This window comes from Apteryx rowi, unplaced genomic scaffold (assembly GCF_003343035.1).
Source record: "Apteryx rowi isolate R43461 unplaced genomic scaffold, aptRow1 scaffold_3, whole genome shotgun sequence".
NCBI lineage: Eukaryota > Metazoa > Chordata > Aves > Apterygiformes > Apterygidae > Apteryx > Apteryx rowi.
Genome location: NW_020449418.1, coordinates 2626436 through 2644372, shown reverse-complemented (window position 1 = coordinate 2644372; position 17937 = coordinate 2626436). Strand labels below are relative to the sequence as shown.

At 36.1% G+C, this 17937-nt stretch overlaps 1 protein-coding gene across 28 annotated transcripts in view; it reads left to right on the top strand.

Annotated features, from left to right (window-relative positions):
* The window catches only part of VTI1A (vesicle transport through interaction with t-SNAREs 1A), a 280707-nt gene that overhangs the window by 66167 nt on the left and 196603 nt on the right, over positions 1-17937 (top strand). For 24 of the 28 annotated variants that reach the window (XM_026069623.1, XM_026069625.1, XM_026069618.1 and 21 more), the window contains one exon: positions 2057-2141. In XM_026069623.1, coding sequence (XP_025925408.1) covers positions 2057-2141 — 85 coding nt within the window. Of the gene's footprint in view, positions 1-2056; positions 2142-3133; positions 3334-3374; positions 3872-11454; positions 14924-17937 lie in introns of those variants that run through there. The other 4 variants (XM_026069641.1, XM_026069636.1, XM_026069638.1 and 1 more) reach the window with 4 other exon arrangements.

Here is a 17937-nt window from a genome sequence, read left to right as displayed (position 1 = left end):
ATGTTCTATTCTGTGTGCTCACTCCCAGTCTCTGCTTTGTTTAAAGTACCTCCTCTCTAACTTTTAGGATTTTTGTCTTTTAAACCCTGCTTTGATCCCCTCCCACCCCGGTAATATCCTTTCTACTACTTTATTTTATGAGATTTATCTATGTAATAGTGCCACGTTTCTGATGTGTTTTTTACAAAGTTTAAAATATTTAACATTTAGTTGTTCTTTAAGACCATGGGGTGGGGGGACTGTATTTGGAGGAGGACTTRCACTGCAGGCTTACAGTTCTTTTTTTCTTTTTTTTTCCCCCTAATGGGCAATAGAGAGGAATCAGCAGACATTATGAAAAGGTGCATTTAAAAAAAAATAAGTAAAATTAACACTAATTATCTAGATTGGCCATGAATCCTAAGAATACGCACCACTGTTAACTATCATGATTTCAATTACAGCACTCTAACTTATGGTTTTAAATTTTATTAAGTGCTTGTGCTTTTTTTTTTTTTTTTTCTCTTGGTGGCCTGCCCCCCATGAATGCAAAAGGCTTTTTTGCAATTACTCTTAACCTATCCACTGTGTATTAGACAACTCTATTAATTATTATAGACTGTTATTGCAGCTTTCCTGACCTTCACATTGGGTCCTATCTGTGCTGATCTAAATGCATTGTTTTAATGATTTCCAAAAAAAAAAAGAGAGAGAGAGAGAGAGAAAGGGGGAAAAAAGAAAAAAAATTCAAGGCAAGCTTTGATGTGGCTTTAGCTGCCTCGATCGTCTGGCCGCATCTCAGAGATGTGTCACCTATGCCGGGAGGGAATAGGGAAATCACGTTTTGAATGGTAATGATAACATACTAATCACTTCCTTTCTTTGAAGATAGAAGCGAGATATTCTGTCAGCATCCCTGGCTGCTAGAGCTTGGAGGCACTGGTCTAGGTGTATTAGCTTAAGTGTGCATGTCAATACAGCTTGCATCTCCCAAGATCCATAGGGGCTCATTAGAGCAAGGTAGATCGTTTCGGTAGACAGCCATTCAGATAATATGTATGGCACCTCCTTTTTTTATTATTATTAGAAAGCATTTCTTCAATTTTTAAATGACATCTGTCAACAAGGCAAAGTTGTAGGAAATGTTTTTTGACAAATATCCAAAATGTTTTTGTGGGTGAAGGGGTGCTTGGACAGGGGTGTGTGGTTAGTTTGTTGGGGTGGGGGAGAGGTGTTGTTTTGTTTTTTGATGGCTTGATTAGAGCTAGTCTAGGATCAGATATCCAAAGGAAACAAGCTTATGTTTTGAAATGGTTGCATTTTAGATGGAGAATAAATGAATGAAAATTTCACTTTTTCACTCAAAGTGAAAATGTATTGCAAGACACCTTTTTTCACTAGAGTAGTTTATCATTATCTCATAAATGGGTAGATGACTTCTGGGAAAAAATGTCTTATACCTCCGTGTGTGTGTGTGTGTGTAAATGGATGCAAGAGATGTAAATYAAGAAGCCAGTGTTTTTGTTATTACGTCTTTTTCCATAAAGTATTTTAAAGAATATTCATGCTGTCAATATTCTGTATGAACAGACTGTTGGTTTTATCACTTTACCTGAGCAGTATACATAAAAGAAATATTCTCTGCTGAAATGAGGTTCATGTTAAAAATTACCACTTGCATTTATAGTGATTGTTTCATGCAAGTGGGGTTGAATAGAAATAATGGATGCTTGCATACTTGTGTCACAGGGAAATCTGCCTGGGAAATGCTCTTCAGATAGTTTTCCTGTATAAAAGCAATGTTCTTTTTGGTGAGTTCATGTAATAAGAGTGAAGCACATATTCTACATTTCAAAACAAAAATGATTGGTACACATAATTATGATTGATCATAGAACCTGCCCCTTCCAGTGCTCCTTGTTACAGGCTATTCCATAAAATATGCCTGGATGTTTTTGTGTTTTGGAATATGAAAGCACAATTAAAAAGGGGGGGAGAACGTTGTAGGCTGCTGCCTGATTTATTTTTTATATTATTTTATTTTTTCTACCCTCTCTCTCCCCTTTTTCTTTTTCAGAGGGCACATCTGCTCGATAACACAGAGAGGCTGGAAAGGTCATCTCGGAGACTAGAGGCTGGATACCAAATAGCAGTGGAAACCGGTAAGAATTCTGAGAGTGAGCAAATTGTCTTGCTTATGCACAGCAGTCTTCACAACACATGACATTTCAGGGAAACTTCAAAGGCAAAACAGAGACAGCAGCCCGAGATGTGGTTTACATATTGGGGAGACAATTGGGAGCTTATTTGCACTTATCTTTTTTCAAGTTAAAAGGCATGACATCTACTGAAAACAGTTCCTGAGGTTTAAAAGTATACATCTGAAAAGAGATGGAATACTTTGTCTAAATTCTACATTTGTCTTAATATGCAGTTACATGTTGTCAGTTTACCCACCCGCAATGATTGCTAGCACACACTGCAGACTCCAGTTGTTTTTGTCTTTTATTCATATATGTAAAAATTATCATTTTAATAAGTTTATAAGGTATTAACTACAGATAATATATAACAAGATTATCAGCTCAACTTTCTTGAAATCAGCTCAGTGACTGATTATGTAGCTGTTTCTGTGCAATGAAAGAAGTAAACAAACTATACCCCCAAACACAGCGATGGAATCAAATTAAGGGGGAAGGCTAAATTCAGGCTCAATTATTGAATTAATTTTTATTATTGACTGCAACTCAGTTGGTATTTTCAAAATGTTTTAGCTGAGTTTTAGCAATTTATGATTTTTTAAAAAAACAGCAGTAGTTAAGCCTCCAAAGTCTAATCCCCTTAAATAAGCTTACACAAAGTTACAGAAAGTTTCAGAAAATGTATGTTTTAGCAGTGAAGTAATTTTCTGGCAGAGAGTCCCAATTAATTGATATGTTCCAATATCCTTTTAGAATTCAAGTCTTATTTGAGAGGTAAATTAAGTTGAACCCTGGTAGAGTTAAATATGGCTATGTTAAATGGATGGATTACTAAAGTGCCTGCATTTTAATTATTCTGGCTTTAGTGCTGTGAACAGTAATGAATGGAAGTATGGAACATACAGTGTAGATTTTGGAGGGGACAAGGAGGAAAATTAATTCTCTTGTTCCAGAGGATGACAGATTGGTGGAACTGGACATGATAGCAATGAAGTTTGCTTTCCTGCAGATTTTCAGATCTGCTCCATCATAAGTTTGTTTGGTTGGGTTTTTTTTGGACTGTCTTAATCAGGTCAAATATGATTCCTGGTCTGCTTTAGTTGAGTCTAGATCTTTAACAGAGTAACAGTATATGAAAATTCAGCCCGGTCATTTTGGGGAAGAGGTATCTTATTCCCTTTTTACTCCCTTTAGAATTTTTTTTTACAGAGATGGTGATCATGTTAACTTCCATTACACATCTGCACATCTCAGTGGTGATCTCTGAGAAATATGGTGGAAGTACAAATGTGTATTTACAGGGAAGGCATACCTTTCAGTATTAAAAACAGGTGTAACTGCATTGACTTCCATGGAGTTAAACTAATTCACCCCATCTCCATGTCTGTCTACTTTTCATCACAGGCAATGATATATATATATAGCTCTTGTTTTCCTAAACTCTGTGGAGATTAGTAATGTAGTAATATATAATAGTATTATATAATTTGAAGATCATGGTTTTGGAAATATTAGTACCATTGCAATATAGATTTTTGCAGAAGATTTTTACGGGAACAGATTAATTATGTTTAGTTCCTGCCATGGATCATGATGATTCGCGGCATGACTGAAATTAGATTAATTCAGTACAATGGAAGAATTTACTTTTATCGCATTTGGAGTTACTGTATAATCATTCTGTGTTGAGGTCCCACATTAAAATAAAATTTTTCATTTTGGAGTTTTGATTCATCATTCTTCTCAGACCCAGTCTTGCTTTCATTATTACTTTTTTGCATAAAAATGAGGTGCAGGTGACAACCCTTAAGTATCTATTCTACTGTTTTTATATGATGTCTTTTCATAATTATGGATGTGTATGTTGCTTATTGTAATGATTTTCATCTCTGCAATAAGTCAGATCTGGGGCTTTCTTATTACCTTAATCAGCAAAAATACATATACTATTTTAACCTGTCCCTGTGATCATCTAAGAATTAATCTGACATCACATAACTAATTTAATGCAATTTCACATTACCATTCCTGAAACTTACCATGATAAATTGGAAGCTTTTTTCCTGTTTGCATCTCTAAATTGATAAGCTCTTTCATCTTATGTACAGTTGTTCATGCAAGCTGAGATCTACTGGAAGGTCTGGCTTCCTTCTTTCACTGGTGCCACTGATGCACGGGCTTCGGTGGAGCCTGAACAGGATGCCACTCATGTCGCCATCTCTAAGACACAATTCAACACTGACTGTCAGGCTTTCACAGTTTGTTGGTTATCATTTGTTGACATTGAGGATGGTTATATCTATATCTTATATCTGTTCTCCTAAATCACTAAGTGAAGCTTTCAGTATCTGCAACCAGCTCCGTAATAGTCAAAGCCTATGTGAATCTATTGTAAAGAGAAGAACATTCTCCTAAACATTCACAGGGGTGTGTTCCAAACTTAGCAGGCGTTTGAGTAGCTGATTTGGTAGCACAGTAAGYTCATCACAGTACTTGCATTTTAATTGCCTGAGCTGTACTGCACAGATGCGGATGAGGGGCAGCTTTCAGGACATATCCCCATTGCAGGGAAAACACTGTCTATTTGAATGAATCTTGAGAGTCTCAGTTGTGTTTCTACCAACTAGGGCAAGTCTTAGTAATGGCTGATAACACTTCAAAGTTCACTCATCTACTTACTTTTAAGCAAAATGCGGTTTTAAAGAATACTTCTTTTGTGTTTTTTTTTTTTTTCTATTTTTCTGTTATCATCAGCTTTCTTGGTAAGGAGTAGACAACCAAGTTTACAACCTGGTTAGTAAGCATTTCCAACACCACTCATTACTTAGGACATTAAGGTCTAAAATGGCCAATATAAAGTCATCATTTCGCAGCAGTTACCATGAAATAGTACCTGGATTATCACAGGATGGCTGTATGGTTCTATAGATAATGTTTTCATTTGTTAACTGTGATTTCTGAGTGATGGCTTCTTTACACATTTCTTTGTGTTCCATAGACCTCACAGCATCTCTGAACTATGAGAGTCAAGAGCACAATATTATGATTTAATTTATGGATGATGAAATATCAAGTGTTAACTGACTTCCCAAGTTCATCTTGTGTCTGCTGGGGTTAGAGCACAGTATTTTTAATTTCAGATCATTTACTCTGACTGTATAGCCTCAGAATATGAGACAGGTTTTAAAATGCATGAAAATCACTGGTTTCAGTTTAGAGTAATGTCTCTTGAATTAATCCGGATAATTAATCACAATTTTTTTCCCAGTTTGGAGGGGGAGATTTCATAATTCCATTCCCTGGGCTCAGATTTTTAACAGCATCAAATTGAATTCCACAACTTCCTTATTTTCCCTACAGAGTGTAGTGTGTAACTCTCTCTGTTGAGTCTTACATATACTTGCTACAGACAGGAGAATTCTGAGTGAGGAATAGGTCAAAATGCTTCATTTAATTCATGGTCAGAAATAAATTTGGCACRCAAATATAAAATATTATGTCAAGGAGAAATAGAGAAAAACCTTGTGGGGTCCATTTGCAATCTGCAGTTGAAATGCTTTTTATAATTATTCTCAACTGCCAGATACCTTTTAGGGAAAAAAAGGCTAGCATTTATATATAGACTTCACCATGTTTAATGACAACACACGAGGGAGATGCAGCCTTTGCACRTTGTCCAGGCTCTCATGGCAAAACAGCATTACAGGTATTTATGAGGTACTTAATTTTTTTTTTTTCTTTCATGACCCATAGATATTTCTATAGATTTCAGTAGATGTAATTTGAGGGCAAGTCTTGAGCTCGCCCCTGTGAAGGATGATTTTTGGATATAATGCTGTGGTTCTGAATTCTTAGATATCTGGGCCAGTGGAAGAGTTTGTAGCTTGTGGGGAAGAGATTTCTTCTTTGCACTGAATCTTAACATTTTGGCTTGGCTTCTGTTTTTATACCCCTTTACTGACATAAATTGTGGCGATGTAAAAAAAAAAAAAATCAAAGGAAGAAAAACTGTCCTATTTACAGAAAGTCCTTCTGAATCTAGACTTTAGATTGCTTAAAATGTTTTTCCAGTCCTCCTTACTATTTGGAAATTCCAGGTATATATAGTTCTGGAACAGTTAAGGTGAAACATCTTTGAACAAGAGACAGAACAGCATATTTCTCACCCTTATGTAACATGAATAAATCTCCGCCCTATGGGATCCAAGCAAATTTCACTGGCTTTCACCTGTCGTAATGAACTACAGCCAGAATTCCCTTTTTGGACTGAACCATAAATATATCATGTAATGTAGCAGTGGCCTAGCTGGCAGGCAGATGGTCAGACCCTCCCCAAAGTATTGGCACCCTTCTAGTTGGAAAGCAAATGGGAACCTCATTAGACAAAGAGGTGTGTTTGCTTCTCTAGCTTAATAGTAGTTACTGTCTTATCTGGATGCAGAATTGAGTGAAGTACAGTGAAAGCATCAGTGAAAGTGTGTTAAAAAGTCTTTATAGAGGGCTCCTGAAGGCATTACGGATTCAGTGACTTCAGAATGCATAAGGAACTATTTTAAAACAGCTCCAGTAGGTGTCTTGCCAGCTGTGACTAATAGAATTTGAAGTACTAGTGCATTATCCACAGCAACATTTGAGAGATTTGGATTGCCAACTCCTTTTACTGACGGAACAACCCCAAACCCCAAATTCCTGCCCTGAAGGACCTTCTCCTGCCAGATTTTATGGGTCGTTTTGCTGTTCATGTGGCATAAATGAGAGCTGCACACCAGAGTTGACATAAAACATGTGAAACCATAAAAATTAAAAGGAATATTTTAATACTAAACTACTAAATACCACTAAACTGATTCCATTGCAGGTAGACAATGTAGTAAGCATTACTACAATCAAACAAAAAAGTTTGCTTGCTCAGCTTAGAAAAGTTTTAAATGGATCTAACATCCAGTGTTAATTTAACAAAAATAGACTGTGATATCTATACATGCAGGGCTTCATTAGACTAGTGTAAATGGTGCTGCTTCTTTTATGTCATAATTCTGTATAAGTAGTAATTTGTTTGTGCTAGTTAATATCACTCAGACCTTCACATCCCTGTTCTGTGTCCAGGTGCATGCATATTGTAATTCCATTTGAGTCCCAAATAACTAACAGTGTGGAAATGGAAGCCAAGTTTTGAAAATCAGGACCTTGCTTCCAGTGGCCCTTGCTTTAAACAACAAAAAAGTCTATTCCTGTCCCAGATATTTACACTTAATATCCACCTATTTCATCTCTAATGAATTATTCATACATGTATATGTGAATACTGTATGTAAAACCTTTCATTAGAGAGCAAGAGAGAGAGRGGGGGGGGGCTTCTGAATTCTGGAGCATATACCAATATCTCCTTCTCAGGTGTTTCTTTGATATGCCAGAACATCTTTCTACTGAAATCTTAATCCAAAGTTTCTACGGTGAAATGAGTTTTTATGCAGTTTTCAGTCACCATCAGAGAGAGCTTTTTCATGATCCCTGTTTCTTCTACTAGGAACGGTATTTCATGTTTCATATATAATTTTTTTCTTTGCTGGCTGATTTCTATTAAAATCTGTTTATTGTTTCAGAAATTCATTTTGAAGTGGCATATTGCATTCTTACATCTCTAAGCCCTCTGCCCTCCTTCTGAGTCCAGGCTTTAAAGTGGGGAGGAGGAAGAAATATGGAGATACTTTTCTTTCTGAGGATGTCAGGCCTCAGCAGCATCCCAGCATGGTCGTCGTTGAGGGAAACAGATGCACATGTCAGGGTAGCACTACTGCCTTATAGCAAACAGTCAGAAGCAGCATCAAGAGGATAGGACCAAACTACTCCTCTGTTTCCTTTCCTTAGTGTTTTACAGTGCAGTGGTTGTTACCAGCAACCTGCTTTTTGCAACATCAATTTGAGCATTGCGTGCCGGTCGGTTGGTTGTCCGATCGCCTACCTGCTCCCTCTGGCTTTCTTTGCTGCCACCTCCTCTCTTCTTGCACTCGGATCCTCTTTCCCTCCCTTCTCCAGCACTCCATGATCTGACCTTCCTAATTCTATCTCCAGCTTTCTCTTTTATACTCTGTCTTTATCCACATGCACGTATACATGTGCATATATCCACATGTACATATTTATTCGAATTCTGGCACCATCCCCCTCATCTCTGCATTCTCTGTTAAAGATTTTGATTCAGCAACAGCACAGGCCTTGCATGTTTGTGGGCGTGAAATGTTTATCCAGTAATCTGCCTTGTCTAGGAGTTTTCAAAGCCTCTTCCTTGTGCTTTTGTGTGTGTTGTCTCAAATGCAAGATATTTGAAATTTTTTTCTGCAGTATCAGTAATTTCAGATTTGTCTGAGGTATAGGTTACTTGAGTATGCTCATATATGTGAAAATATGTAAAGTGCTTACTGTTCCTGACTGTCAAACATTTTAAGGCAGAAATAAACGGTAGATAAAACACTGGATTCATTTCAGAAGGTATCAGTGGGCCAAGATTTCAGCTCCACTTTGTGTAGCATCCCCTAATGGGACTCTGACCATGGCAGGGCCTTCACCCGTGGAAATGATGAGCGTACAGTAGTGGGTTTAAACTCTTAAAATGTATTTTCATTCTACAGAACTGGAAAAATGTAAAGTGGGGTTTTTTTTGTTTTTGCTTTAAGATTCTGTAGTAGGAGTTCACTGATGCTACTGTTCCTCAGATATTGTGATATTATTTTCTTAGCCACATAAAAATGATGCTTGTGAGAACAGTGGTACCATAAAGTAAGGAAACACTGAATTTCTGTTAGTAAAGTACTGCACTCTAAGTGCTCCAGAGTATTGAAAAAAATGCTTTAAAACCTTTAGAAGAAAAAAAAAGAACTTGTTCCTCTACACTTTTAAAAAGACAAGAGGAAAAAATAACTTATTTTGTAGTTTCTCACACTGTATGCAATATTGTAAGATCACTTATCTTTTGGGTGCTCAGCACCCTTCAACTGACTTAAATCACAATAAAATAAATGTTTCTTTTTCCTTTCACCTCACTAGGTTTGGGATTATACCATTAATGCAGCCAAAAGGAACACCATGTCTGTTCGGTAGTACAGGTTTGCTAAGGCATGGTAGGAAAAACAGTGATCTAAATTTGGCCACAGTGTCCCCTGCTCTGGGAGAAGTCAGAGTTTACTTTAATGTTCACCGCCGTTCAGGAACTCGTTATTGTCGCCTATCGCAGAACAAGTCCAGCTCGGTCTTGCTAGGAGCTGGGATCCGTTTTGTTTAAGATCGATTTTTGGATAAGCAAAGCATTCAGATGTATTCATAAAGATACATTATTCAACAAAGTTTCTCATATGTAATGAAAGCACAGGTTTCAGACTGTGGTACAGTTACGCAGCTGATTGGTGTTGTGGTATCATTTCTATTCCTTGATAGAACGAAGGAAACATTTTGTTTCAGATATCAGAAACTTTGTACTTAAATACTTCCCATACGCATTTCAGACAAATGATCATACAGGCTGAAATCTGTATATATTTTCACAAATACCTGGCACTTGTCATAGAATACTCATGAATAATATCAATATCTGAATTATAACTAACTGAACTAAGAGGATACCTTTAAAACATTATTTTAAAAACACTGTATTGGACAACCTCTACTATGTAGACTGTTCTACAGGAAATAGCAGCCCTTACTGAATCACTGAAAACAGTATTTCAGCATCACCGCTTTTGGTGCTGACCCGCTTTCTGTAATTTATTTACCAGCAAAATATGGTGTTTATTGGTATTCATTGATATTGATATTATTGACGCTTGTATTCATTGTAGCTTAGTCCACACCAAAGCTGGTAAGGACTTGTCTTAATAATAATATAAAAGTTTCTCGTTGAGCTATTTGATTTTTTTTTTCTTCTGTGTGAAACTGCACTACCTGCTTCTTTCACTCTTAAAATAATTTAGCCTCAAGGAATTTTCCCCATAATATTTTAAAGATTGCTATGTGGTTCTAAAGTACTTAGTACTCACTTAAGGTGGAAGTAGTATTATTTATGCTCAAGCTGATGGTTTTTATATGATCATTTTCATTTTACCTTTGGCCTTCCTTGAATGTGTTTATGGTAGTTTTTTGCAAAAATCTAAGTTTGGAATGGAACCCCATTAGGCTGATTCCCACTTATCTAGGAAATGAAGGTTCTTACTTTAGTTCTAAGCAGGTAAGGCAAACAAAAGAAAGAAGGAGAAAATATAAAGGTAAATGAATACTAGTTTTTGCTCCTAAAAGTCCGAGTAGACTCTCCAAGCTCCCTTAGTTTGGCAAAGGGATAATGGAAAGAGTCACTAATTTGTCTTTACTCCAAACATGTATTGTTTTCCTCATTTGCACAACAGGGTCAGCCACTGTGCTTGTTTGCCACTGTGAGATGTCAGAATTTTGTCTAACATGTTCCAGTTGTTTTTAAAATCCAGATAACTTACTGGGATAGAAGGACAAAGAATGTAAAGGGAGATGTTCAGCTTGTGGTGGCCTGAGAAGCTTTCCTGGCCAGGTTTCATATTCTTCCTGAGAGAACTAATTTATAGAGACCTTGTCCAAAATTTTCAGATAGTTGGAAACTACTGGTTAGTCTTTAATGAATAGAATCCAAATCCTGTTATATTGACTCTAGAGACTTTCCCTTTTAGCCATAATTTCTCCTCTTCCCCCTGTCCTATACCATGTCCATGGTTCTTTTGCACTTCACCAAGTAAAATCACCTGACTTTGAGTGACACTGGCTTGGCAATGATGGTCAGTCAGTTAGGATCTTTAAAAGAGCACAGCTGAAGAGAATTACAAGTCCACCTTCTGACCTTCAAATATATTAATGCTCTGCTAATTTAATGGCCTCTCTTGGTGATTTCATTGTCCACAGAATTTATAAACTGTGTATTTCATAAAAATAAGCCTTCACTGAGTTCCTGTTTTGGGTGTAAATAAGCAGCATGACTTTTGATAGTTTGTAACAAATTTTTCATTACATAGGCACTGCTGAATTTGCACAGCGTGAGATCTTGTTGGGCTAGGACTCTTTCTATACAGCTTATATCCAGTAGAAAAGTTGATGAGCTTAGACTTGAGGGGAAAAAAATAAACTTTAGGGATTTTTTTATTTCTTGTTTGAAGCTTTCTACCTCTGCTTCCTGTCAGGCTAATAGTGTTTTCATCCATTTGCATGAAAAAGCAAAGTTTAACATTAAAAAATTATTTTTATTGAACATGCTTTTTTCTAGGTAAAGTCAATATCAAGAGAGTTCTCATGGTAGATCATCTCTCAAGTACCGTACTTTGCCCTTTTACAACACAGGACTGAGAATTGCAGTTATAGTTACACAAATACCTGGTTTTGGAGAGGAAAAAAACCAACCCCAAACTTCTGTCCTGAAGCTGAACGTGGAAACTGATGCTTGAAAAAAACTGCATCCTCGGCACAGTATAGAATGATAGAAGAGTGGCTTATCTAGATTTTAGTTCTTCAGCTAGTTTAAATCACGTTGTAGTATTTAATGCTACTGAATTCACTACCCTGGTGACAAAATATATTTTTTGTTATAATTACTGACATATAAAGTCTGGAAAAGTTATTGAAGTGTTCACTGTGCAAACATGCAAGTCTGATAAATACTGAACTTTATTGAAACTTAGTTCAGTCACAATTATTCAGCTGTGTGTCAGCTGAGGACATAACCTCAGATTTCGGCAAGTAATACTTGCCATCCAGGTCTATTTTTAAACTGAAACTTTGCTGGTTTTCAGTTGGATCTTGATTGTACTGTTTCGCTTTTAAACAGTGAGGCTCATCTAGGCCTAATAGCCCATAATATGAATTTTACTTGATTACTAAGTAAATGAACTGTACACATTGCAAAATCGAAATTAATGCCGTTGTTACAGAAGGGGTCAGGAGTCCAACATAGGAAGCCCTTTACCGTCTAGCTTGATTTCGTGTTAGAGTGAACTCAGCTGCTGATGCACAGTACTGCTCTTCTTTCTGAACTTGCACATATAATTTTCTTTGAGTTGTTGCAGCCTTGTTTTGGGGCACTGCTGGCTAGTTATTTGCTACCAGCTATGCTAAGGAGCTGTTGACCCACAGAATGCCAGTTATCCGCAGCTTTCAAAACTCCACAATTTTACCATTCATTTTATTCAGTCTGTCATGGGTTGCTTATGCACGTCTGTCCATTTCTCTTTCTCTCCATCTTTTGTTGGCTCAAGTGACTTGTTTTCTTCATACAAATTCATCTAGTTTAGCGCAGGGTTCTATTGTTTCTGTGATTTGTGTTCTTTTCTTCCATTTCCGTCTTTTGCTCACTCTTCCATCTGTCTGTCATGTTGTGGTTGTTTTTCTGCCCTTTCCTAACATTTAACTTGCGTTAAAGAATGTAAAGGTAAATTTTTATATGAAATCTTATCCTCTTTGCGCGATTACCCCAGTTGCAGTAAACAGTCATGACTATAAAGATGCCCGGTGGCAGTCATTGGCAGAACGCAAGCGTTTCCCATATCGAATTGCAAGCGGGCAGGTGCATGCAGGGGAAAAGAGGTTGGTTTTTTTCCCAGTACCTTAGGAGAAAGGTTTGCAAGATTGGAACGTGTTTCCATGACACTACTGAGGTCAAGCTCAGCGCAGTCATAGGTCTGAATGTAGGTATCATGAGTAGCTAACTGTCGTGGTTTGCATTTTTGTGAAATAAAGCACGCAGTTCCTCTTGCATCTTGCAAAGGAAAACTTTGGTGCAAAGGTGGTCTCCGGCATCTGCTTGACTCGTCTCTGCTAGGATGAGCTTTTCCGTATTGTATGGCCTCTGTGGTTCTGTAAATTTGAAGATTTTGGAGAATGTTCCTGTAGTTTTGGGTCTGGTTCCTGTTTAGCTCTCCTGTGGGATGTAGACAGACAAATCTTGAGTATATTTCAGACATGCACAATGGCTAGATGATGAGAATATTTCAGTCTTTGCTGTTTTCATTATTCACATACATGTAATAATTCTTTTTTTTAATCATATGTCCTGCAAATATTAATCTGATTTTTATAATCAAGTGTTGTAACATTTCCATGTGTTGAATATCTTGGCCTTAACCGCTACAGTAATTGGCCAGAATACCATCTTGAGAAATTTTGTCTGAATGACTGATTATATTTAATTTGTATGTAATTGCTTTTGCTGTTTTAGTAATAAGGACTGCCATATTTTTCTGTAGTGAAAGTAATATCAAGTAGAAAAGTGGTAAAAATGAAAGTTTAATACAGTATGAAAATTCATTTTAATTTTTTTTAAATTAACTGCCTTCAGTTTTAAGGTGAGGATCAATTTAAACCCAGTTGGATTAGATTGTGTAATATTTTCTTAAATGAGTTATAAATGCTGAGTTTAAGTTTTTCTCCAATGTTAATGTGTTAAATAGAGGATTTTTATTGTATACTTAATAAAATATCTTTAAATTCTAGCAACAGTACTAGCTTTATAAATATGTCACAATACCATTCTGTAGATAAGTATTTATCATAAGTATTTATAATAAAGTAAATGTTGATTTTAATGTTTTCCCTAATTTTTCTCATTGCAGTTTATTGTGCAGAAAAGTTATTGTCTTAATTATTTTAGATTTCAGTTTACCCAGCAGATGAATAAAAAAATGTTATTTGCTTGGACTGTTCCATAGTGAATTAAGAGCTAGATTTAGTGTTATAAAATGAGCAAGTCTGTTCTACCCTTTTAAATCCTTTATCCTATAAAAGTAGGATATAGGGTAAAATTTATCTAGTAGGATTAAGGATCAGTTTTAATAAGTTACGAAGCTACATTCAGGATGTATTGGCTTTTTCTGAAAGAACTAAGCAGATAAGGTACCTAAATCAGGTGGAAGAAAATGGTACTGGGCTATAGACCAACTTTACCACTTTTTGCAATAATTGTAAGCACATAACTCCATTTTTGGGGGAGACACGCCAACAGGTATAGAAATGACATATCTGTGGTCAATACTTTTTGTGGAATAAATTCATTAGTTTTAAATGCTAATAAAGCAGAATGGAATAAATTTTTTGACCTCCTTATACCAAGAAAGTTGCTTCAAATTCAAAAAAAACCTTTTAATAATCACCTAGGAAATAAGAATAATATTCCATAACCTACACAGGTATTAAAGAAATACAAGGAGGTATGGCATGTCTTTCTGAATGCTCCAAAGGATAAAATTTGGTTTGAAAGATTTTCCTTTGGTGGAGATCGCCATATTTCAATAGCTATGCAAATCAAACAGAATGAATTTTTCATTAGGAAAATAATTTTAAACTAGCAGTTTAAAATAAGATTACATGCATTTACTTAAGTGAAGGTTTTCAGCTTCTGGTTTAAATCAAATGTGCATTCCTATATATATTTAAAGAACAATGCTTACTAATTTATTTCGTTTTCTCTTTTAGTTACATAGATAGTTAAATGTATGATCATGCGTGTTTCTGAGTCATAAAACTTGGGCCACCCATAACAAACAGCAGATCATCATACTTCTTTTTTTATCACCTGCAATATGTTGCCTAACACACTTGCTCCATTATATATGCATTTCGTCTGGGAACTTAAGACGCGTTTTGGTAGCAAGCAAACATTTGTTTTATTGAAAATAAATGGAAATTTATGAAATTTTAAGCAAAATTAGAAAGCACTGGAAATAATTTTATGTACTCCCATTGTGTTACAGTCTTGAATCTTTGCTTGCTCAAATACTGCACTTCAGTGAAACAAAGATAATGTTGCCAAAAAAACAGATGACCCGTGTTTTCATTTATGACTTCAACAGAGTCCTGGAATCCTGGTATTAATAGATCTAGTTCTGTACAATTTGGGGAAGATCAGTCTTTCTGTTACAGCTTATTCATGTATAAAATGGAAATAACATCTTCTGCTTTACATAATGATGATCAGAAAAAGTTCTTTAAGTGTGAAGTTCTGCAAATGTCCTGAATATTTACTTCTATGATAACCTTGTTAGCCGCTTTAAATGTTTGCCAGTAATGTGCACACTGTGCCTTGTTTGTGCCATAAGTTTATCTTCACACAAATATTCTTTAAAAATCTAATATGTAACTTCCATATTTTGAGATGTTACATTACTAGCCATTTATTATAATGGAGTATCTGTCTGCAAAAATATCTGAATGGGTTTGGCATTTCCTGTAATTTATTTCCTTTCCAACCATTTTTCTAAGAGCTTCATTAATATTTGTATAAATTATCGGGAGACAAATGGCTAGCTTCTATTTTTTCTTTAGATGTTTGAGAATGCTTGAGTAACAAAATATAAATTGGAAGAAAACAGGCTGTGATTTTTAAGGGCCTGATTCAGAGTTCATTGAAGGCAGTAGGAGTATTTCTCTTGACTTTGCTGGAGGTCATGTTGGAAAAGCTAAGAAATAAGGAAAATAAAAAAGACCACAACTGTATTTGGCTACTTCATTTATTTTGAGCTTTATTTTAATTTGGTAATATATGTTGATCTCCTATTGATATTAGTTAACCTCTAGAACGGACTCATTTTTGATGCTGGGAAATAACATCAAATCTAGCAATAGCCATTGAGAACTTCAGAAACGTTAAACTCAGAACTAAAGACGTATTTCACTAAGCCAGTACTCCTAGATTAATATAAGGGGTAGAATGTTTGAACAGTATTCCACAGTGATCTTAGCAGGCTCTGCTCTTAATTTCTTATGTCTTTGTTTTTTCCTATCTTGTCAAATACAGTGCTTTCTTATCTCCAAAGATTAAATGTGCCCATTTTGCCTATGTAATATTTATATATGGACAGGAAATAGAAGTCAGTATCCAGATTTGCTGACCCTTGAGATCTAATATTGACCTCAGTGAGTATTAACTTCTCAGATCAATAAATGCTGTTATTGACCTCAAAGAAAAATCAATAGCAGCTTGTTAATTTGCAAACTATGACTGCAAGAAAATGGTACGCATTTTGTTCTTCATTATCACCCTGTTTATATCTATATTTTAACACCTTCAGTATTTCCACCTAGAGATCATCATGTCAAAACATTTCAATCCCAGCTGTTAGAAGGTTGGGGAGACAGGCATTGTACATTATGGAATAATTGATGAGCAGTACATGTTATTTCTCGTGAAATTAATACCCAGAACAGTTCTATATCACCTGTGGTGTTTTCCTTTTTTGGGTAGTCCAGTTCATTTCATTCCATTTTCTCTGGTGCTCTTCATCAAAACATTGCATAAAAGTACTGTATTTTAGCTGCCAAAAGAACATTTCTACATAAATAAGAGGGATGAAGGACTGACTACTGGAAATGAGGAGACTGAAAGTGATCACTATAAAAATCATAATTACTATACAGTAGATTTTTTCCTATTTGCATAAGGATGACAGGTTTCTAGGCAAGAATTTGCTCTGCAGCAGGCTGAAATATATCAACATGACTATATAAAAAAGAGAGAAAAGTTTAAAATGATGAAGTATTGGTAGAGAGGGGTTTTTTTGTATCATAGCGGGTTTTGTGTATAAACACTGAAATGTCAGTTTTTACATAGTTTGAAATGTCTAAAGAATGCCTATTGCTGAAATTCAAATGTCATAACAGTTCTTCTGCATATATATCACTTTGATATTTAAACTTAAAAACCTCATAAATGATTTAATATTACTTTGGCCTTGTTATGATCTGATTGCCAAAAAAGGCAGAGGCTGATTTTTATCTGATCCAGAGAGTAGTGTTTTCATTCACACAAGACAAAGCACAAGTCTGTGAGCCTTTTACAGTCATTAATTCTATCTGATACGTGTGCAGTGATCTTGGCAAACTGATTGCTATAGTTAAAAAACCTTTTCCTTCATTAAATGACAACATGTGAGGTATTCAAATGCAAACTTAAGGCAATAGTTTAAGTTTTGCAATAAACGAAGTGACTGCACTTATATTGCCAGTCTGGTGGCAATACAGGTTTGCCCCTTTACTCTCATGAGCTTCAGGAACTTTTCATCTATGTTATCCTCTTGAGAGATAGGGTCAGTGATATTGTATTCCTACTGGGGATAGGAAGACCAGCATATAGTGGGGGGGGAAAGCAGCACCAAGCCAGATTAATCTCAGGTTCAGACAAGCAATGCTGAGGCAGATCTGGAAAGATGCTTGTGGTGATTATGTAGTATTTGTTGTGTCTTGCAGAAGTCCTGAATGGTCAGGTAGGGTAGTATAGATACATTGACATTTCTTGCAAGTCTATGTAGACATCCCAAAAAATAGAACGGGTTTCCCTGCTTTTCTATTTAATGCTCTGAGTCACCTTTGAGTAGCCAGGCAGTTTGGATCCTGCTACAAGAGATCAAAGCAGAAGTGTTGCAGGAAGATGGCAAGTTTGGAGAGAGTGGAGGGTTAATAGATAGTCAAAACACAGGAGCAGAGAGGTGAAGTCAGTCTTGACAGCTTAGARTTATCTCTTTTCAGCCCATGCAGAATGCAGAGCAGCACCTGGATATTCAAAGTGCCAAATTGTCCACAGTCTCTCAGCAGTTTAGTAGCACGGAAAAGTCTGGAGCAACCAGCTTCTCTGGATTAAGTGCAAGTCAGTTGTGGCTTCTTGACTCTGGAGACCACTTATTTTTCAATCTGTAAATTATCTAATCTGCTCAGCAGCGCTGTGCCCAGCCTGGATCTCGACATAACCCAAAGTGTGGGGATTACA